Here is a 23,852-nt window from a genome sequence, read left to right on the forward strand (position 1 = left end):
AAAGCAAGCACAGATTGTTTACCAGTTGTGGACTTTAGATGTACTAAATGTTTATATAAGCTCATAAATGTACACCATGTTTCAACTACTAAATAAACAGAGTTTAATGTCATCACAGGAAACTTTTATTTCATAGATGAAGGATCTTAAATAGCTACGCAGGTTCACACACTTAATAAGCAAGGACTCTTGATTGGCATGCTCTTCAGGTCTTTTGGGTTGTGTTTTGTTGACTGAGTAGCCTCAAAAACATGCTTTTTAATTTTTTTTTATTTTTAGTTAACATTCTTTAACATTTTAGCATCCCCCATTTGCTGCAGGAAATGTAGGCTGTTGTTAGCCTTGTTATGCTCTCTCTACCTTCTCCATGACGTTTGATGTGTGTGAAGCTAAAACAGAGACCAGAGTAGCTTGCCACACTATTCTGAACTATTCTGGAAACAACATTTTTTTGTCTTTCATATAAAAATTCATTTTCTCAGAAAATTTACTGATCACCTAGATGAAGTAGAACTTAAAGTGCTGTCTACAGAGAACCTCATGGATTTTACATTCACTTGTCTCAAGTACAAGTGATCAAGACCTTCAGTGTTCAAAACAGCATTAGTGCCAGGGTCTTAGGGGTTTCAGAGTTACACCCTGATGGCAGCTGCCTAGGAAGAGACTTGCCAGGTCTCCTCTGTGAAAAGCCTATCTCCCAAACCAGGCAAAGGTAAACCATTTACAGTAGCTACTTTCAGCAGCTGAATGAATATTCCACCTTTCAAACCCTTTGTGCACCCGTATCTGGGCCGGTGATTTATAGACAATGCGCAGCAGATGTTAGCTATAAAAAGATGACGTTTTCACACCTACCCCTTTGACTGTGCCCTCCCTAACCTGTGTTGGGCACTCTTTCAAGCAGACATTTGGGAGCGGCTACCCGATGGATGTGAGTATTGCATGAGAACCTGGGAATGTCAGCGGGTTTGTAAATTAGAGACTAGGGAACTGATTTAATTGTCCCTTGGAAAGGATACCTAGGACATTATAGTCATTTCCCTTTTGTATGTGAATCATTTCGCATGTGGTTTATTGACTTTCAGGGCACTGGCTTATTGCCCCAGCACCGAACTCAGGCACGGGCTATCTATCGCAGAGGACAGAAATGTATAAACACAGGAAGCTGCATTGTTGTCATGCTTCTTGGTGAATGGATACTTCAGTGCCCTTTCGGAGACACCTAGTGTTCTGCTGAATTCTGTTGTTTTAGCATAGGTCACATTCAGAGTGACTGGGAGAATATAACATTAAGTTTAGGGATCAAACGCTTCTGAGAAGCAAGTGAGGTTGACCAGTTTCTTCCTCTGCTCCTAGGCAAGGAGAGTCTTTTATTTAGAGCTTCATTTGAATATATTCACTGTAGTATGGGATAATGCAGCCACCAAAGGTGCCCATCAAAGTCTATGGATGGAGCTCACCCAGTGTACTCAGAACTACTTGTATCTTTAGCTTCCTCTCTTACCCTCCTCAAGATGTGATTGAGATGGTCTAGAGTGTGGGCTGAACTTGAGAACATTTAAAAGATCATCTCATTTCCACCCCTTATTTCTAATGTGAAGATGACTTTGAAAGGTACTGAGGTGTAACATGAGGGCCTGCCTGCTTTTTGAGGTTTCTGTCCTGCCTGGTTTTAGGTTCCAAAGAATCACACAGAAGGTCTACATAAATTATAAACTTATTGGCCAATTAGCTTAGGCTTTGCATTAGCTCTTGTAACTTATATTAACCCATTATTTTTATCTATGTTAGCCACATGGCTCAGTACTGTTTTCAGCGGGACAGGTCATATCCTGCTTCTTCCGTGGTCTGGGCAGGACTGAGGAAAGAGCTTCCTTCTTCCCAGAACACTCCTGTTCTCATTGCCCCACCTCTACTTCCTGTCTGGTTTTTCCACCTATACTTCCTGCCTGGATACTGGCCTATCAGCACTTATTTAAAATATAATTGACAGAGTATAGAATTGTCCTACACCACTGAGGTGCAAGCAATTTTATTTAGTGTGTGTGTGTGTGTGTGTGTGTGTGTGTGTGTGTGTGTTATATTCCTGCATGCATTATAGTAGAAGATGATGTGAGGCATCTTCCTCCATTGCTCTCTGTTGTTGTTATTATTATTATTATTACTATTAATCATCTAGAAGATTTTTCATTGAACCTAGACTTGCTGGCCAGTAAGCTCCAGGCCCTGCTTGTTTCCAACCTACCCCAGTGCTGGGTCACATTGGTAAGTGGCTAAGGTGGCTTTTACGCGGATACTAGGGATCCAAACTCATCATGTTTGTATAACAAACATTTTACTCACCAAGCCTTTGCACCAGTCCCACAAGGTATTTTTTCTTTCTTTATATGAGACTTAGATAAAACCAAATATAATTTTCCCAAAGAGAACTGTTTTGTCACCACTGACAACCTAAAAGCAGAGAAAGAGCTGAGTTTGTTTGTTCAAGACTAGCAGGGATGTTGTAATCCAGGGCATGGCATTTGCTATAATGAACTATGGTACATTGCTAGGTATCTATGGAGGCTAGGCAAAGGGGAATTTTAGACAAATTAAATGTGGAGGTTGCAGGAGCTTACTCTAGGGGGTGACATCAGCTTAGAATGGAGAATGTCAAGTGAATATCCTTGCCCAATTGGCTAGGTGTCTTCATATGACTCCCTACTATCTGTGTGGGCTAGTTATCCTTGTGCTACCTAGGTAGCATAGGTAGCAAGCTGAAGTTGTGGTGTGCGTGCATGTGCGTGCATGAGTGTGTACATCCTGTGATTCATTTTATTTAGGAATAGATACAATTTTTATTGTATTGACAACTCTCACACTAGAAAGGAACTGACCAATAGGATATATTTGAGCAAAGCCTTCTTCACAGTATGTGCCTAGTGAACTATGCTTGGCCAGAAGAAAGACAAGATTCTCACCAGTTTTCGATGTCCTATCACGTGAAATAAACAAGACAGTGGTACAAGAGGTCAGCTCTTGAATTCTCTTTTATTTACCCAGAGATGCTTGTTGAGGGAGTATTAGTGTAGACATGCTGTAGGAGGTAAACTGAGGTCCTTGTTGGGAAGTGTCAAAGTGTAGTTAAATTACACCAGTAAGTCCTTCCAAGCCTTCCTTTGAGGATGGCTCTAGAACACTGTTCTGTGTCATTTCTTTTCCTGTTGGATTGTTCAAGTCTACTGATCACACAGATACATTTAAAAAAAGCTCAAAAGAGCCTTGAAAAAATATTTTGTACCTTTAAGTTTAGTAACATACATTATCTTTTAGTGAAACTGGAGGGTTTTATTTCCTGTCCTTGTTGCCACTTGATAATTTATCCCCATCCATTTAGCAATTTTAAAGTGTGTGTGTGTACATTTGTAGAATCAAGAAGAGGCATAAGATCCCCTGGAATAGGAGTTTTAGATGGATACAGGTGCTAGTAACTGAACTCTGCTTCTCTGCAAGAGCAGCCTGAGTCATCTCTCTGGGCCCTGTATTAGCAATTTTTATATTTTAAATGTCTTTATAAGACCTTTGTGAAATGTTAAAGAGTGTGCTACTTTACCTGTGTAAGATGTCATTGCTAATCTTTCAGGTCATTATTATAGGTTCTACGTGTCTATTGTCACATAAATGCTGGAATGTGATGAAAGGTAAATGCTATTTTGTTGAAAATAACTGATTTTTTTCAGAACTTAAAGGCTTTATTTTCTGTTTAAAAGTAACTTAAAGGGAATTGGGGATGAAGGAGATTGTGCATAGGGCCTGGGAAGGCTGGAGACCTCGTCTTTGTCTTCTTCCAAGTTCATTGTTGAACACAACGCAGGGATGAAGAACAGGGGCACAAGTAGCAGTTTAGTTTCTCAGCTCTTAAGTTGCTTCTAGATCATCTGTGGCTCTCAAAACAAAAATTTACATCATTCATGGCCCCTTGAAGCGGTGTAGTAGCAAACACTACTGTGGCACATTGACTCATGGCACCTCTGGGACCTCAGGTTCTAATCTCTGAAGTCTAAAATTCCTTTATAAAGAAGACATTTACAGGTGTGGGCAGATCATCCTGCAGTGTCCAGGTATGCCTCATATCCAATCACAGGTCCTTATGAATGTCAGCCCGAAGAGACTTGAGAAACACAGAAGAGAAAGTGGAGCAGAAGCAGCAAGAATTGATGTGGCCCTAAAGTAACATCTGCTGGAGGAGGCAAGGACAGGCTCTCCAGGACATCCTCCCAAGTATAGTCCCAGTGACACCTGGATTTTTGGCTCTATGAAACTGATATTGAACTTTTGGATTCCAGAAGTACATGAGTAAATTTATGTTCTATTAAGACATCAAGTTTGTTGTAACTTGTTATGGCAGTCCTTAAAAAAATGATACAACCATACAAATTTGCACTGGGAGCCAGGTCTGGAGGTAACTGCATGCCAGGGCTGGGTGATCAGTTGGAAAAAGGAAAACCAAGATCCCTCCCTTAGGCATAACAGAAGCTGTGGGAGGCTGTCATCAAATTAAATTTCAGCTATCCACCATTCTTTAGCTATTTCTAGTTTTGATTAGAAATCATTTTATCAGAGAGATAACTACACCACAAAAGTACCAAATTGCTTAAGAAATGAAATGTCTTTTCAATTTTAAAAGAAAGCTAATGACTTTGAAATAGACAGTGAAGATATGTATTAAAATAGATCATCAATTTTCTCAAAATATCATCCATTAGAGTAGTCTGTTCTATTGGTTAGGTAATTCATGGGGAGAAAATGGACTTTCTGAATGCTATTTAAAAAGCTATTGCTTATTGAAACCATCTCCATGTACTTGATTTGCATTATTTAATAGAATTTTACAGACCTTCCATAAATTTTCATTTTACATCTGAAGAAATGGAGCATCAACGATGTTGAAGAATGTTTCCTAGACACAGGATAAGATGTGGTACATCCCAGCATGTTTCACAAGTTACTTTTTTGTTCTTTAAGAGTCTTATCAAGATAGCTGCTGGTGGGATACCCAGTCAGCTAGACTTCTGGGTAGAAAATACATGGTGCAGAAAAGGTGAGGGGCACTCGTGGCTTAATGTGTAATGTATTTCATTATGACAGGGTTTTCTGAAAAATACAGTCCATAAGCCAGACTAAAGGTATCCAGACTCTAAAATAAGGCAGTTACTGTCTTAATTTTTTTTTTAAAAATTACGCAGTTTCATAGCCTTTTCTCATTAATTCTTAGTTGTCCTAATATATGACACATTTTACTTAATGCAAAATTTTGGATAACCAACTTTAAATTTTATATATTAATGGTTCATGGGACTCCATAATGATTAGAATGGTTTTCCAAAGCAGCACAAAAAACCCTGGTCACAAAAATACACTGGAACCACAGAGGTCAGCTAAGGTGACCAAAATTCACTGAATGGTAATCTCCTTAAAGGAGAGCTGGGGGTTCATTGAGCTCTGGGTAGAGGCACACTCGAGCTGAAGCTCAGCAGGAAACGGCAGGTAAAAAGGCACAGGTGAGAACCAAACTGGTGTCTTGGAACAAAGAGTGAATGACTTAGGAGAGCACAGCTGCTAGCAGACAGTCACCAGCTAGAAACAATGGGATCACATTATAAAGGGAGAACAGGAAAAACAGCAACTGCCTTTTCTGAGTACTGATTCTATGCCTGAACTCATTTAGCAGTCACAACTCCATTATGGAGGCTTTGTGGGTTTGTAAGAAAATGCTTGGCTGGTATTCTCCATAGGTTGACATAGTAGGTCCCTGATTGGTGGTGCTTGGGGAGGCCATAGAGTATTTAGGAAGTGTGCCTTGCTGGAGGAAGGGGGTGAGCTTTTAGAGTTATAGTATACCCTTGCCCTGCTCCTGGTTTCTCTGCATCATGTTTGCAGGTGAATATATGGTCTCAGTTTCCTGCTCTGGCTGCCTGCAGTAGTGCCTCTCCTGCCATTATGGATGCCTTTGGAACTGTAAGAAAAATACTATTTTCTATAAATTGCTTTTGGTTATGGTACAAAGTGGGATTGACTGAAGCCAAGTGGGGACCTATCTACATATTTACAAATTTAAGAGCACAGCCATGGTTTGCTACCTACCTATAGTCCATTCAGCTGTAATGGTCAGAATTACATTGCACAAATAGTGTGACCAGGGACCCTATGTGAACTACCGCTTTAAACAGAAAAAGGAACATGCATTATAACTACCAGAGCAACTTCTAAAACCTAAGGAAGACATATGGCTTTAAAACTAATAGGTTGCAATTATTTAAGAGACAAATTTGGAGAAATAGGAATATGGAGAAATAGGAGTATAACTAAAACTTTAGCCATGACTCAGTAACTATTGAAACTGTGATGGGCACCTGTTGTATTCATATCTGTAAATGTTTAATAGTCTTCACAATAGGAAAATACATTTTGCAAAAGTGAAAAACTGTGATTATTCTTTTTTTTATTTTTCGAGACAGGGTTTCTCTGTATCTTTGGAGCCTGTCCTGGAACTAGTTCTTGTAGACCAGGCTGGCCTCGAACTCACAGAGATCTGCCTGCCTCTGCTTCCCAAGTGCTGGGATTAAAGGCATGTGCCACCATCACCTGAATCTATTTATTATTCTTAAAATTTTTTTTTAAACTTACTTTATTTTATGTGTATTGGTGTTTTGCCTGCATATCTGTGTGAGGGTACCAGATCCTCTAAAACTGGAGTTATAGTTGTGAGCTTCTTTGTAGGTACTGGGAGTTGAACCTGGGTCTTCTGGAAGAGCAGCCGGTGCTCTTAACCTTTAAGCCATATCTTCAGCCCCTCTGTTCCAGGTATTATATATGCTTTAGTTGATTAAAAAAAGATTTTTTATTTTTCATGAAATTAAAACCAAACAACTCAGACCTTAAGCAGAATGACTAAAATCCCACAGTGGGCATAGTGGTGTACATCTGTAATTAAAACATTAGAGGTAGGATGTGTCTGTATGTGTAAGGCAGGAGACTACATAGCTGTAAGTCAGTCTGAGATACATGGTGAGGTCTTGTCTTAAAAAAAAAGGAAAGAGAATCCTGATACCTGGAATCTTCCTTGGCAGTTCTGATTTTGTAGATCTGAACTGCGATCCAAGGATCTTATTTTCCATGTGATACCAGTACCTTTGGTGCACATTTGTAAGTCTAGAGATCACAGCTTTAAGCATTAGATTCTATAGGCTATTGTGTGCATACTAGCTGGACCCTTTCATCTTTGTCTTTAGCCTGGCTTCCTCCCTACAAGCAGGGTGACGTGACACTTTGTGTGTGGTATGTGATACTAGCTACATCAGTACAGCATGAGGTGTTCAGTTCTGTTCTCATTTTATTACTCTAAAACAGGGATTTTTTTTCCTGGGCGGTTAAGTTTCTTGTATAGCATATACTAACGTTTTACCTGCACTTTTTAAAAAGTTTTTTTTTCTGTTTTTTGAGACCGGGTTTTTCTGTCCTGAAACTCAATTTGTAGACCAGGCTGGCCTTGTACTCTGAGCAATCTGCCTGCCTCTGTCTCCCAAGTATTGGGATTAAAGCCATGTACCACCACCACTTGACTTAACTGCATTTTTAAAAACATCAGCCTCATGGATGTTTTCTCCCATTTAACTCATTCATCTTCCATGTTAAGACTCTGCTAGAAGTGCCCCTTTTTCTCTTATAAGAGCCAGTTCCCTGGGTGAGTGGCCTATGTGTTCACCCACGGCCACCTATACAGGGTTTCACTTGATTTACTGCTCTGCTTAATTCTGGCCTCGTGTGTTCTTTAAGGGAAGTATGGTGAGACAGATAAGAATACACATGAGCAGAGATGTGTGTGTTGTTCACCACTCCTTTGGCGTTTCATTTGTGTTATCAAATTCAAGAGTTCCACAAATACCAAGCGAAGAATACCTACTACACAGAGATAATGTGATTGCTTCTAATTGTAACACAAAAGCAGACAAATGACGGCCTGGTACTGTTGGATTTCCTTGGAACTGTTACACATTTCTAAATGTTCAAGTGCAATAAATCATTTAAAAAGGTTCACGTTATCTCCTAAGTTATGAATAATCTGACACAGTCACAACAGTCATATCATCATTAAGTTATACATAAAGATTTTTTTTTGCCACACTGAATGTTATATGGTTGGTTTTGAAGCTGCTTTTGCTTCAGAAGATAGATTGATGTCCTTTTAAACACTTTTCCATTGGAAGTGGACAGGTATGGTAGTACGTGCCCCGATTCCAGCATTGGAAAAATGGAGGCAGGACAGATGCAAAGTTGAGGCCAACCTGGGTTATAAAGACAGATAGTGTCTTGAAACATAAACTAGGATCATGTATCAGCATGTTTTAAAACATTGGAATACACTGCTAACATGGAGCTCTGTGTGCTCCCAAAATATACTGGAGCACTTACCTTGCAGTATCTGAACTATTAAAAAATGTGGATGCAGCCAGGCAGTCTGCCAGTCCTTTGATGACTAATTCTTAGATTTCCTGGCAGTATGGAAGTGGTAGGAGGAGAAAGACTATGGTAGTTTGAATGTAACTGGCCCCATAAGCTCATAGGGAGTGGCACTATTAGGAGGTGTGGCCTTGTTGGAGGAAGTATGTCACTGTAGGGGTGGGATTTGAGGTCTCCTTTGCTCAAGCTACTCCTAGTGTCACAAACCACTTTTTGTTGTCTTCTGATCAAGAGGTAACCAGCACCATGTCTGCCTACAAACCACCATGCTCCCCGCCATGATGATAATGGACTGAACCTCTTCAACTGGAAGTGATCCATCTCAATGAAATGTTTCCTTATAAGAGTTGCCATGGTTATGATGTCTCTTCACAGCAATAGAGATCCTAAGACAAAGACTGAAGACCCCAACCCCTTCCTGAGTATCATTATAATGAACAACAACAACAACAACAAAAAATAAGTTTTTCAAGTCTTTTTATTCTTTGTGTGTGCATAGGTTCCTGTGGAGGCCAGAGGGTACTTTGGGTCCCCTGGAGTTGGAGTTACAGGTGGCTGTAAGCTACTTCATGTGGGTGCAAAAGATGAATTTGGGTTCTCTGCATTATCAGTGCATGCCTTAACTGCTAAACCATCTTTCCAGCTCCCCAAACAAGAATTTGAAATGTTCATAAATATTCAAAGTGATGTCAGAGGAGTGCAGGCAGATAGAGAGAGACAGGGACCTGTAGCTCCCATCACACAACAGAAAAGAGAAGCCTAGTGTCACTAGTAGGAAGAGGCAGCATACAAAGCCTGGATGGACAACCACTGGTAGAAAATATCAAGAAAGCGTATGCTAGCCAAAGAGAAAGGGTGTATGCAGTCTCCCCTTCCTCAGAACTCTTTATTTTTCTACCTCTGGAATATCAGTACAAAAATTGTAGCCATTAAGAACATTGAGGTTAGCCGGGCGGTGGTGGCGCATGCCTTTAATCCCAGCACTCGGGAGGCAGAGGCAGGCAGATCTCTGTGAGTTCGAGACCAGCCTGGTCTACAAGAGCTAGTTCCAGGACAGGCTCCAAAGCCACAGAGAAACCCTGTCTCGAAACCGCCCCCCCCCCCAAAAAAAGAACATTGAGGTTACCCACTGCTAGGACTGCAGAGGAAGGAATCAGATATTCTTAACTGAAAATCAGAGAAAATTTTGCTATATGCCTAATATTTAACAGAAGATAAACCTGTAGGATGGCTCAGTGTCTAATACCACCATGTTTCTTCTGAATTACAGGACATGCTTACAAAGGCCTCCTGGCACCCACACTGTTCCAGGCAGGGCACTGCTTAGAACAGAGGTAGATGGGAGAGACAGCTCCCAACTGTGAATAAGCAGAACAGCTAAAAGTTCTTGTGAACAGACTGGCTTTAAAAGATAAAATACAGCACGAGTCACTCTCTTAAAAAGTTGGTTTTGGCAAACGTAGAAATATCCATACAAAGCTGGAAACAGGAAAATGATCAGGAACATGGGTTTTTATAGTAAATTAAAAAAAGAAATGACTTAAGTGAGATGTGTTTGTGGTAAGGATCATAAAAAACACAAGACTGTGTCTGTGAAAGTGTCTTCTCAAAACATATAGCCTATAAAGCTAAGGTATTAACATTATACACTGACAGTATGAAAATGTTCATGTGCAACCTTTCTATGACAGAAATGCTCCCTGTCTCTGTGTTATCCCATATGGAATCTACTATCACGTGCATAATTGAAATGTGGCTAATGAAACTGAGGGTATAAAATTTTCATAACTGAGATGGTCACATGACTAGTTGTTACTGATGATGATAATGAGTTGAGCCATGGGTTTATTTGGGAGGACCTAATTACTGCTAAGACATTAAGGATTGGGTATAAACGTAAAAACAAAACAAAAAAAAGTATCTCTAGACACACCTGAAAGTCTTAGCTGGTTTTGGAGATGAGGTTGGCACAACCTGTGGAGGAGTCCTGGGGCGAATTTATGTGGTCTTCCCAACTCCTGGCTAAGGCTTTGGTCCCCAGGAGAATGCCTGCAGTCACAAACTGCCTGCAGATAGGGCCATCATAGGGCATCTGTGCGTTGATATCACTGCTGTGAAGCTGATGGGATGTTTATTTTCGGACAGGGTTTCCAGAGCCAGAGGAAGGTTTAGCAGAAGGAGGAGCTAAGGGCCCGGGTCCTTTCTGGCCACTGGCAGGCTGCACAGGCCCTTTCTTTTTGGGGATTAAGATCTTGTTCTTGCTCTTGAACACTTTGCTGGGGTCCAGCTTATTCACAAAGGAGTCGGTCTCTTCTGTGAGCAGGCTTGTGTTGTTATAGGTGATGGGTTTGTACATACTGAACCATTGCTGTAAGGCAGAAGTGAGAAAGAGTCACAGCCTGAAGGGGAAATGTGCTGAGAGCAGGGGCACATAGGACAGACATTACAAACTGACCATCACTAACCCACATTTTTTTTTAACTGTCAGCTGGTAAAGTATATGTGATTATTTCAAAATTCAAAAAGCTATAAAGTCAAATACATTTCTGGTCTACACATCCAGTGACGTAATGTTGATTTTATACATTTTTTAAGTGAAAAACTGCCTTAAAAACTATAGTAAGTGATGAAAGACCCCCCTCAGCTCTTGGTCAAGCATATCCAGTGCAGTATGAGAACTACTGAACTCACCAGAGGACAATGTCCTCCACTTGCCATCAAAGCAGATGGTGCCCACCATGGAAATTCCAGGTGGTGTGGCAGAGGTGAGTGAGTGCAGAACTTTCATATGGGAAGCTGTGCGCTGGTACTCTACACCTACAGCTGCTCAGAAAGCTATGGAAAAAAGGACAGCCACATTTTCTTTTTCTTTTGTGCCACTGTTTGACCAAAACACTTCAGAGCAATGATTACATGGAAGCTGTTCTTATGAAGATATGAGAAGAATGAGCCGTATCTAGTCAAGCTGCAGTGGAATGCAGTCTCTAATTGTTTGCTAATTGAGTGCTATAAGAAATCACTATGATGTTTCTTTAGACCAGACCAGTTCATTCCAGTAAAAAGTTCTAGCCACCACTTGGTATTTTCAGGGCAGGCTGTATAAGCCTGGCATTCATGTTTGAAATGATGCCCAGTCTGTATGCAGAAGATCGTTCTATATGTACCCATATGGGATGCTAAGTGAAAAGATAAAAATGCAGAATCGCTACATTTGTGTTAGCACAAAAATACAAAAAAACCCCAAACAAACAAACAAACAAAACCACCACCAACAAAACCCCCATGCATTAATGCTTTACATGTAATGAGTCTCTCAAGGAGGGCATACATACTGACAACTGTGCCTGCCAATGGAGATGGATACCAGGAGCAGAGGGCAAGTAGAAACTTGTTAATCCTTCTAAGTGTTTGTATTGTCAATCAAAAAACCAGTTATCTGGACCCAAGCCCCCAGTGACATTTAATTAAAAATAACACACCAGTTGATCCTGATTACTTAATTAGATCCAAATCATGTGAGGCTATCAGCCAACAATGGACCCACTGCTTATTGAAAATATGGGTTTCACCCCTTGATCTATTACTGCAGATGGATTTTGGAATCTCACACTTTCACAGAAAATTCTTGATACACAACAGATTTTGGGATGGTGGTAGTTCTCTCCTTACCTTGGCCTGTGGGCTAATGCCATAGCTGGTAAAGGCATATTGCCACTGGGGCAGGCCCAGGTGGGTGATGAGCAGGCGGTAATAGGCAGTAAAGGAATCTGTGAGAAAATGCCAGTATAATGCTCTGTCCAGGAACCAGATCTCAGTGTCATGAGCTAATCCTAAACAGTATAAGAAGAAAGGGACAGCTTTATGTTTTTCCTTTTAGCTAAAATGTCAATATACATTGAAAGTTAAGGGAAACTCACAGTAGAAAGGTTTTAAAGCATAAAATAAAACTCTTTTCTCCTTCTATCCCCCCAGTTCTGCTCTTTCATGGCTACTTTTTCTCATTAATTTGATACTCATAGATTCCCGATTGATCACACAATGGCTTTGACTATAAGGCATTTCATTAAGGCTATCTCAGTAGATGCTTCTGTTCTGTGTGGATTCAGCACTTCCTCCTTTTTTGATGGAAAAAAACTGTAAGGATCAATCTTTTAAAAAAGAGGTCTCTAATCAAAAGTGCTTTGAAAACAAATAATAACAAAAATCCAATGCAAAAGAGTCTATACTAGTGGTTCTCAACTTTCCCAATGCTGTCACCCTTTAATACAGTTCCTCATGTTGGTGTACCCCAGCCATAAAATTATTTTTGTTGCTACTGTTATGAATCATAATGTAACTATCTATGTTTTCCAATTATCTGAGGCGATCCCTGTGAAAGGTCGTCTGACTACCAAAGGTTTGTGACCCACAGATTGAGAAGCACTGGTCTATACCATCTCACTCCTGCAACCCCGCTCATATGAATCCTATCCTACGTCAGCTAACACAGGCACTATCACGCCAACTCCTATCTTATATCCATTTGTGACCTTCCATTTCTGTCACCTTTAGCCTATTCTGGCTCATTAGCTTTCTAGAAAGCTGTAACACCTTCCCCTAGGTGTTTCCCACCTACTCTCTTCCTTCTCCAAAACTACCTGCCCATTTTCATTTGAACCTTGCCACTCTCCTAACTAGCATTGAACAACTCTTTAGTCTTCTAGACTGTCCAGACCTTTTTGCTCAGAGAGGAAGGCCTTCCAAGCTCTGCTTGAGAGGAAGTGCTGCATCTCTTTTGAATGAGATGAGCACAGGCTAAACACTTAAGCTCATTCAAAGAGAACTGTCATTACCACAGATCAGTTGAACCTCTTCATGATACTGGCTTCTAGCCATCCGTCACTCTGCTTTGTTATCCCTTCACTCCTTCCTCATATCTAATTCCAATCATTGTTTACAATGCATCTCCAAGTCTTTTGCTACAGCAGCTTTACCTGGAAACAATCTCCTCTCCCCAGAGGTAATTTCTAATCTTTATGCCTCCTAATACCACCAGAAAGAGGTAAGGAGAGCGCTTAAATGTGATCAGCTCTAGATTCAGTCTGTAGGAGCAGGCAGTGGTTTCTGTTTAGGTATACATAGTCTCTCAGTAACTATCATTTAGCCCTGCTTTCTCTTGATTTTCAATGTGGGGACTTGAGGTCTAGTAATTCAGGTTTCTATTGCTCTTAACTGGCCTACATATATAAGTATTTAAAAAGGTACCACATTTCCTGAATGCTTATCAAAAGCACAACCATATGAACAGAATGAGTCGTTCCTGAAGCTTTCTCATGTGTCCCACGGACTGTTCAAAGTGACTCACACAAGGAGATGGAATATAGATATTAGCCTAGTGGGAGCTGTTCAGAGGGGACCACAGGGGCTGAGTCTTGGTACAAAGAAGAGATATGAAAGCATCTCAGAGAGCTTTTTGTTCACTGATGACTGACAGGCAAGTTCAGGGAAGACCACACCCATACTGTAGAATCATGGTTTGGAAATGATCTTTACCAGGTTTCCCATGTTTGTAGACGAGGCAAACCTTCCCATTACCGTTGCACGAATCCAGTTCAAATATCACACTGCGACAGTCAAAGTGAGGCTTCTCTGGCTGGTCTTCACTGGCTGTAAACCCAGAAATCAATAGTAATGTTCAAACAACTCAGATACAGCACTATACTACACAACACTATATATAATTGTGCAAAGATGAAAAACTGGTGAAAGATTCTATGCTCTAAATGCTGTGAGATTCACTGACGGATCAGGCTTTCTTATCATCAATAGAAACTGACAGGCAGTCTGGGGAAAGAACACTGAATGGAGCCACATTAAGGCAGAGCAACATGAATGTTGGGGTGCCAAAGAAGCCTCTTCCCTTTCCTAGGTTTACTGTATTAAGAATGGGATGCATGGTCTACAGGGGTGGATGAATCATAACTTATTCCACCTTCCAGTGATATGTATACATCTTATCATCCTCTGGTGCTGATTCCAAAATGTGTGTTAGTTCTGGATTTGTTCTAATTAACTTATTTCCCCCATTAATACTGTAGTTTCCTGACTGGTAACCTTTGATTAGATGCCAGAAATTACTGAGTGGTAGATGTTTTCTATTTCTATAAATATTCTTGAGCTTTGTTCTTAGACACAGATAAACTACTTAGAAGCAAATACTTTGGCCTTACTATTAGGATTTCTCAGGCAGAAGCTGGGTCTGATGGTTTAGCCTATAATACTAGCACTTGGGAGGTGTAGGCAGGAGAATTAAGAGTTCAGGGTCACCTCAGCTATATAACTTACAAGTTCAAGACCTTGCCAAAAAAGAGAAAACATGAAGAAGTTAGGAACAGTGGGACTGTCTTCTGCCATTACCAGAAGCATAAGTTTAGTGTTTGGATGCTGTCCCAAGTCTATAGCCTCAATCGTGTGTTCCTCCCTGAAGCTTCCCTTTGGTGTTAACTCCATCAGCATAAGCACACTGTCTTAGAGCCTGTGCTTGAAGCAACACTAGGGAGAAACCCCAGTGTTCATCATGCTATTTATAATTTATGTTGGTTCTTGTTCATGGGGTTGAATTTCTTTAGCTATCTACATAGTTTTTATTAAAATTTACTTTCTGAAAACTTACTTAAAAAATCCAAGGTATTGGGTAATGTCACCTCCTTTTTATATGAAAGCTTATTTAGGTTATAATTCATCTACCATACCACTTATGTAAAATACAGAATTTATAGCTTTTAGAATATTTTACAAAGTTACACCATAATCATCATAATTATTTTTACATTTTTTTTCTGCAGTGAATTTTTGTTTGTATCTGCCAGGATACTGAGACCATAAACCTAGGATCAGTCCTTCCCTTCCTGTCATACTGCTTTGTCCCAGCCCTCAACCCAGGTGGCCAGCTATAGGGCAACACCTGGCAGGCAGTCCACAGACCTCCACCCCCTCTCTCTATTATCCCAGAACCAATTCTCAGGGTTTCCTCTAGAGCTGCAACAGAACACCAGTGGTATCTCCCACCACAACCCCATTGACGCTTCCCGTGGATCACTCAAACTATCTCCTCCTGACCTCCCACCCACCATGCATACACCAGCTGAGCAGGCCAGTAAAACACTCAGCCTGTTTTACTGTTTCCAGAGAGGAAACAGAAACCAAGGAACAAAATTCTCATCAAACTGAGACAAACAAATCACCCCAAAGCCCAGATGCCTAGATGCCATGGTAAGCCACTGCCATGTGGGGATACACAGATTAATGGAGATGGGTTAAACTAATATATAAGAGTTAGCCAATAAGAAGTTAGAGCTAATGGCCAAGCAGTGTTTTAATTAATACAGTTTCTGTGTGGTTATTTCAGGTGTAAGCTAGCCTGGTGGATGGAACAAACAAAGGGCCCCCTCTCCTTGCAACTAGTGAGAGACGGGAGGGGAGAGAGAGGGGGGGGAGGGGGAGAGGGGGGAAGGGAGGGAGAGGGGAGCGGAGGGGAGCGGAGGGGAGGAGAGGGGAGGGGAGAGGAAGGGAGGGGAGAGGAGAGGAGAGGAGAGGAGAGGAGAGGAGAGGAGAGGAGAGGAGAGGAGAGGAGAGGAGAGCGAATATCAGGTATTTAAGATAGAATAGAAAATTCCTGATACAAAACATCCAGGAAATTTGGAACACTATGAAAAGACCAAACCTACAAATAATAGAAATAGAGGAGAAGAATACCAGTCAAAGGCTCAGAAAACAGTTTCTACAAAATCATAGAAAAAAAATTTCCTAACCAAGAGAAGGGGAAGCCTATAAAGGTACAAGCAGCATACAGAATACCAGATAGATTGGACCAGAAAAAAAAGTCCCCTCACTGTTGTAAAGAGACCACTTGTTCATCCCAGCTGCCCAGAACCGAAAAAAACACACAGAAACTATATTATTTGGATCACTGCTTGGCCTATTAAGTCTAGCTTTTTATTGGCTAACTCTTATATCTTAATTTAACCCATTTTTAGTAATCTGTGTATAGCCATGAGGCTGTGGCTTATTGGGTAAAGTTCCAGTGTCTGTCTCCGGTAGGGCTACATGGTTTCTCTCTGACTCTGTGTCCTTTCTCCCAGCATTCAGCTTAATTTTCCCTGCCCACCTCTATTTCCTGCACAGGCCCAAGATAGTTCCTTTATTAACCAATGGTATTCACAGTATACAGAGGGGAATCCCACATCACCTTCACCCCATAATAATCAAAACACTAACCATACAGAACAAAGTAAGAATATTAAAAGCTACAAGTGAAAAAGACCAAGTAACATATAAAGGCAGCTCTATTAGAAAAATACACCTGACTTCTCAATAGTACTGGAGACTCTAGGAGACCACAGATACCAACCCAGATTACTATACCCAGGAAATCGTTCAATCACCATAAATGGAGAAAACAAGATATTCCATGATAAAAGTCAAATTTAAACAATATCTATTTACAAATCCAGCCCTACACAAAGTGCCAGAAGGAAAAAATTCAAACCAATGAGGTTAACTGCATACATGAAAATGGAGGAAATAAATAATTTCACATCAGCAAAACCAAAAGAAGGGAGGCATGCTCTCGCTCTGTCTCTCTCTCTCTCTCTCTCTCTCTCTCTCTCCTCTCTCTCTCTCTCTCACACACACACACACACACACACAGAGAGAGAGAGAGAGAGAGAGAGAGAGAGAGAGAGAGAGAGAGAGAGAGAGAGAGACTGTGACCACCACCACAGACAACAACAAAATAACAGGAATTAACAGTCATTGTTCATTGATATCCCTTAATATCAATGGCCTTAATTCCCCAATAAAAAGACACAGAATAACTGAATGGATATGAAAACAGGACCTTTTCTTTTGTAACATACAAGAAACACCTCAACATCAACAATGCCTCAAAATAAACGGTTAGAAAAAGATATTATTCCAAGCAAACAGACCTAAGAAGCAAGCTGATGTAGCAATCTTAATATCTAACAAAATAGACTTCAAGCCAAATCAATCAAAAGAGATAGAGAAGGACATTACATATTCATCAAAGGAAAAATTCACCAAGATGACATTTCAGTTCTTACTATCTATGCACCAAACACAAGGGTACCCCCCTTTATAAAAGAAAACTATGACAGCTTAAATCACACATTAACCTTCATACACTGAAAGTGGGAGACTGCAATACTTCATTTTCATCAATGGACAGGTCATCTAGACATAAACTAAACAGAAAAAATGCTACAGCTAACTGACAGTATAAAGCAAATGAACATGACTACAGAACATTTCATTCAAACACAAAAGAATACACCTTCTTCTCAGCACCTCATGGGACTTTCCCAAAAATTGACCACATATTAGGACACAAAAGCAAGTTTCAACAGATACATGAAAATAGAAATAATTCCCTGTATTCTATAAAATCACCATGGATTAAAACTGGGCATCAACAACAACAGAAACAACAGAAAGCTTACAAATTCATGGAAACTGAACAACTCTCACCCAATGAAAAATAGCTCAAGACAGAAATAAATTAAAGACTTTTTATAATTCAATGAAAATAAATACACAACATACCCAAATTTATGGGTATAAAAGTGGCACTAAAAGTTCATGGCATGAAATGGCTACATAAAAAAATTGACAAGCTCTCATATTAGCAACCTAACAGCATACCAGAAAGCTCTAGAACAGAAAGAAGTAAGCACACACAAGATGAGCAGATGTCAAGAAATTATAAAAAAGAAGGCTGAAAGAATCAATGAAACAAAGAGTTGGGATTTTTTTTTTTTAGAAAAATCAACAGGACAAAATCCTTATCCAAACTAACTAAAAGAAAGAATATCCAAATTAATAAAATCAGAAATGAAAAGGGGGACATAACAGACACTAAGGAAATCTGGAGAATCATAAGGACATATTTAAAAAACCTATACTTCTCTAAATTGGAAAATCTAAAAGAAACAAATACCTTTCTTGATAGGTACCACTTACCGAAGTTAAAATCAGATAAACTTCAACATACCTACAATCCCTAGTGAAACAGAGTAAGTTATTAAAAGTTTCCTAGGTTACAAAAAACCAACAACCCAGGTTCAGATGGTTTTAGCAGAATTCTAGCTGACTTTCAAAGAAGAGTTAATGTCAATACAAATTATTCAACAAAATAGACATAAACCCCAACTAAGCAGGCCCTTCTGTTACAATAGGTGATAAACATGTTCAGTAAAGTGCTTAGATATAAGATTAACTAGAAAAAAATCAGTCGTTCCCCTATATACAAATGACAAACAAAAGGAACTAAGGAAGAAACAGGCAAACAACACACTTCACAACAGCCTCAAATAATATAAAATATCTTGGTATAACTCTAACCAAGAAAGTGAAAGACTTATATGATAAAAACTTCAAGTCTCTGAAGAAAGAAATTGGAGAAATCAGAAAATGGAAAGATCTCCCATGCTCATGAATCGTTACGATTAACAGTAAAAAAAAAATGACCATTCTACCAAAAGCAATTTTCAGTTTCAATGCAATCTCCATCAAAATTCCAACACAAGTGTTTACAGACTTTGAAAGGACAATTCTCAACTTCTTATAGAAAAACAAAAAACCTATGATATCTAAAACAATTCTGTATAATAAAAGAAGCTACATCCTAACACAAGGACACTTTCTAAAGGTACCACCATTCCTGATTTCAAGTTGTACTACAGAACTATAGAATAAAAGCCACATGGTATTGACATAAAAACAAACATGTTGATCAATGGGCCTGACTCGAAGACCCAGAAATAAGTTCACATACCTACAGATACCTGATATAAAGAAGTCAGAAATACACACTGGAAAAAAAAAAGCATCTTCAACAAATGGTGCTCGTCTAACTAGATGTTGGCACATAGATGGATGCAAATAGGTCCATATTTATCACTTTGTACAAATTCAAGTTCAAGTGGATCAAAGACCTCAACACAAAACCAGATACACTGAAACTGATAGAAAAGAGTGTGGGGAGCAGCAGCCTTGAACATATTGGAACAGGAGACAACTTTCTGAACAGAACACGGATTGCACAGACACTGAGATAAGCAATGAATAAATAGGACTCATGATACTGAAAACTTTCTGTAGGGCAAAGAACACCATCAATTGGATAAAAAGGCACCTACAAAATGAGAAAAGATTTTTAGCCAGTTCCACATCTAATAGAGGTCTAATATTAAAAAAAACTCAAGAAACTAGATATTAAAAAAACAAATAATCCAATTAAAAATGGGATACAGATCTAAACAGAGAATTCTCAACAGAGAAATCTCAAATGGCTGAGAAGCATTGAAAGAAATGTTTAACATCCTTAGCCATCAGTGAAATGCAAATCAAAACTACTTTAGGATTCCATCTCATACCTGTTAGAATAGATAAGGTTAATAACCCAAGTGACAGCTTATACTGTTACAGGTGGGAGTGCAAATTTGTACAGCCACTGTGGAAATCAATGTGGAGGTTTCTCTGAAAATTGGGAATCAACCCACCTCAAGATCCAGCTATACCACTCCTGAGCATATATACAAAAGAAGCTCCATCCTACCACAAGCACACTATGTTCACTACAACTTTATTCATAATAGTCAGAAACTGGAAAAAGCCTACATTTCCCTCAATGAAAGAATGGATAAAGAGATTGTAGTACATTTACATAATGGAGCATTACTTAGTTGTTAAAAAATGACACCATGAGACTTGTAGACAAATGGATATAACTAGAAAAGATCATCCTGAGTGAGATAACCCAGAATCTGAGAAACAAAATGGCATGTATCCACTTATAAGTGGATATTATTTGTTAAGTAAATCATAACTAAGCTACAATCCATAGACCCAGAGAGGTTGGAGAGGAGAGCTATATGGTAATCATCAATCTCCCTGGGAAGGGGAAATAGAACAGATTCTGAGGACAGACCCGGGATGAGTAGGAATGGGAGCATGGGGGAATCAGGTGTGTGTGTGTGTGTGTGTGTGTGTGTGTGTGTGTGTGTGTGTGTGTGTGTGTTTGGGGGATGGAAGGAGAGAGTGTGGTAGAGGCAGCTGGGACTGGGGGCATTGTGGGGGTGGGAGAGATACCTAGTGCAGTAAAAAACTTCCTGGAACCTATGAGGTTGATCTTAGTGAAGACACCTAGTATTCAAGGATATGGAATTTCAATTGGTCATATTTTATAGCCAGGCAAGGCTTCCATTTGGTAGAGTTGTTGGCTGAGGAGGTCCTATGGAGATCTCTAAACAACCCATGCTGATGCTAGGACAGAAGTCACCCTCTAAAACTGATAGTGGGTTAGGGGGCATCAGCAAGGACACTTCCACTCGGCTCACTGAACACAGAGGTTGAGCTGGTGTGGGCTTGGAGCCTTCACCCCTACATTCTAGTGTCTTTGGCATGAGAAGGTAATGTCTAGGCTGTGCAAAGAGAAACCTGGATACCAACCCAGCCACAAACCTCTACATCTACATCTCTCCATCTCCATCTCCAGCACATCCTGCAAGATGTGCTGGTGCGGTGGTGGCGCAGAACAAGTGGGAGCAGCCAACAATTGTTTGGTTTAACTTGAGGCCCACCCCACGAGAGGGAACACATGCCCTACACTGCCTAGATAGCTAGGAACCAGAGACTGGATATCCCAGAAACCAAGGATTGCTGCCTTGTCCAGTTGTCATAAGAGAGGCTTCCTCCTATAGCAGATAGGAGCACATGCAGAGATCCATCGTCAGATATTACATGGCGGGGAGAGTAAGGAGGCAGAGAGTCTAAACTGGAGGCCTCCATCAGGTCTGTCCCTTTGGAGATCGGGAAACCCTGTAGAAGAGGAGTCATCAGGGATGGAGGACACTGGGAGAACGTGGTTCACCAAATCAACTAAGCAGGGCTCACAAAGACTAAATAACATGACAAGCACGGGGCCTACATGGGTCTGCACCAGGTCCCCTGTGTTTATGTTATGGCTGTTAGCTTGGTGTTACTGTGAGACTCCTAACAATCTCTGACTATTTTGCCTGCTTCTGGGACTCTTTTCCTCCTATTGAGTTGCCTTGTCCAGCTCTGTATGAGGGCTTTCACCTTGTCCTGTTCTCACCATCATCTTTTGGAGACCTGCTCCTTTCTGATGAGGAAAAAGAAGGTGAGTGGATCTGAGGAGAAGGGAGATTGGTTTGTGGAGGGGAACAGGAGGAGTGGAAACTGAAGTTGGGATTATTGTATGAGAGAAGAATCTATTTTTAATAAAAAAGTTAACAAAAAAGAAAATAACTACAGAAAGGTTGGCCCATTTGCTGACAATCACATTTCTCATTTACCATGTTTATGCCACACATGATCAGAGAGATAAATCTAGATCCTAACAGAAATGTTAATTTTTATTGTAGAATTAAGTGACCTTTTTTAGAAATTACAAGTATGTTGCAAAATACAATTATATTAAATAGAACATTAATTTCAATGAAAAAACTAGAATTAATTTAATATAATTTAGGGGTTTAACATTTTCTGTGAACTCTCTGGCTGCTTCAATGTACAGATGACTCACACTTGACCTTCAATCCAGGTGAAGAGTTGTTTCTTCTAGTTCACGCTGTCTCCTTGGGTACAGCACTTTGCAGTGCCGACCCAAAGAGTAGAGTGGTTTTCAATGGGAACCATCTTTCACGGCCCTGGAATCTATCTTCTCTTTTGGCTCAGGAATGGGTACATACTCAGTTTTTCAGTTGCATACTGTCTCTTGTGAATAAAGACCCTGGCAAAAGCCAGTCTTCACTGTAGTGTTCTCTAGATTCTCTAGCTTCTTCCCGGACATTGCTTTGATGTTTTTCTTCATCACGCTGGTAGCTCTTAGATGTTTTTAGGAAGATGAGTTTTAAATGCTGTCCCACTTTGCAGCTTCAGCAGGAAGGCTGTTCTCAATCACCCATTGCCATTACCTCAAGAGGAAGCATCTTCACCAGTTTAAGTGTGCTCCTAAAAAGTAGGATGCAGGTAAGTTCTGTTTTTTATTTTGGTCTAATAGAATTTTTTCAAAAGGAAGATTCAATTTAGTATTACTTATTACAATGATTAATCTATTTCATTTTATTCCATTATGTTTCTCATTTTATGTTTTCTTCCTTTTCCTCCCCTTTTAGACTGGAGATGCCAATAAAGAGTTTTATTCCTTTATTGTATCAAAGTTACTTAAGTCACTGTCCACCCCAAATTAGAGCTGGTAGGTCATGAAGAAGTGAGAAGTTTATTCCTATGTCTGGAGTACAAAGTATTAAAAGGTCTCCTCCAAGTCAAAGGTGTTCTTCTTATGCCATCTCATGCATCTCATGCATGCTTTATTTGCATATTCCTTTCATTTTACATATCACATTTTTCTGTATTAATTTTTAAAATAAATTCTTTAAGACTGCAAAAATTCAATAGAGAATTTCAATGGCTATCTCTATCAATGATTAACACCAAGTCTACAGTGGCCTTCAATACGTTTCTAGGCAACTTATGTGAACTTCATTTTGTCTTTCAAAGCCCCTCCTTCCTGGAACTCTTCTGGGCATACTTGTGGTTCTGTTATAACCACAAGCCAGACTGGAATTCTATTCATTCCCAGATAATTTTTTTCAAGAGCCACTCTCTCTGTCCTTACTTTAGATGAATAAATAGTTAACTTATATTTTTCTCACATAATTAGAACCATATGACTACTTTAATCAAAAAGTGCCAGGGCATTTAGCTAAGAAGAGAACTCAGCTACCTTGTATGTGAATTCTTAACTCATGGAAACTGTTGATAAACAAAACCAACAATAGATTTGTGTAGTTTCAATCCATTAAATTTGTGGTAATCTGGTAGGCACAGAAAACTGATATATCAAGGCACTGCTGCTCCCGATAAGGTGTAAGACTTCATTCCTACAATAAAGGAAACCTTTTGCTTTGCCAGCTTTGTCTCCATGTGAGGGCTTCGGTTATAAAGTACCACCAACTCAGTGACCTAAACAGAATTCTTGTCTCATAGACTTGGTGGGCACAAGTTTGAAATCCAAGTGCCTAGAGGTCACTCCACCTGAGGGCTGTGAGGAAGAATCTGTTCTGGCTGCTCTTCTAGCTTTTTGTTTCTTGCTCAAGTATGTATGTGCACACACATGCTCTTGGCTTGTAGAAAAATCACCCCTAACTTTGCCTTTATATTCAAATGGCACTCTTCTTACATGTGCCTGTCTCCAAATTTCTTCTTTTTATATTGTTCGTCCTGTTCCAGCATGATCTGATCTTCGCCAATTCAAACTGCAGCTTGAG

At 39.9% G+C, this 23,852-nt stretch overlaps 1 protein-coding gene across 1 annotated transcript in view; it reads right to left on the reverse strand.

The window, feature by feature from the left end:
* Positions 1-8,959: 8,959 nt before the first annotated feature.
* Positions 8,960-23,852, reverse strand: part of Tpgs2 (tubulin polyglutamylase complex subunit 2) — a 65,533-nt gene continuing 50,640 nt past the window's right edge. Inside the window, exons 5-7 of the mRNA XM_038329551.1 lie at positions 14,032-14,145; positions 12,169-12,329; positions 8,960-10,867 (exon numbers count right to left, since the gene is read on the reverse strand). Coding sequence (XP_038185479.1) covers positions 10,631-10,867; positions 12,169-12,329; positions 14,032-14,145 — 512 coding nt within the window. The 3' untranslated portion in view covers positions 8,960-10,630. The remainder of the gene's footprint in view (positions 10,868-12,168; positions 12,330-14,031; positions 14,146-23,852) is intronic.

The sequence above is a fragment of the Arvicola amphibius genome, chromosome 5 (genome assembly GCF_903992535.2).
Source record: "Arvicola amphibius chromosome 5, mArvAmp1.2, whole genome shotgun sequence".
In the NCBI taxonomy this organism is placed as follows: Eukaryota; Metazoa; Chordata; class Mammalia; order Rodentia; family Cricetidae; genus Arvicola; species Arvicola amphibius.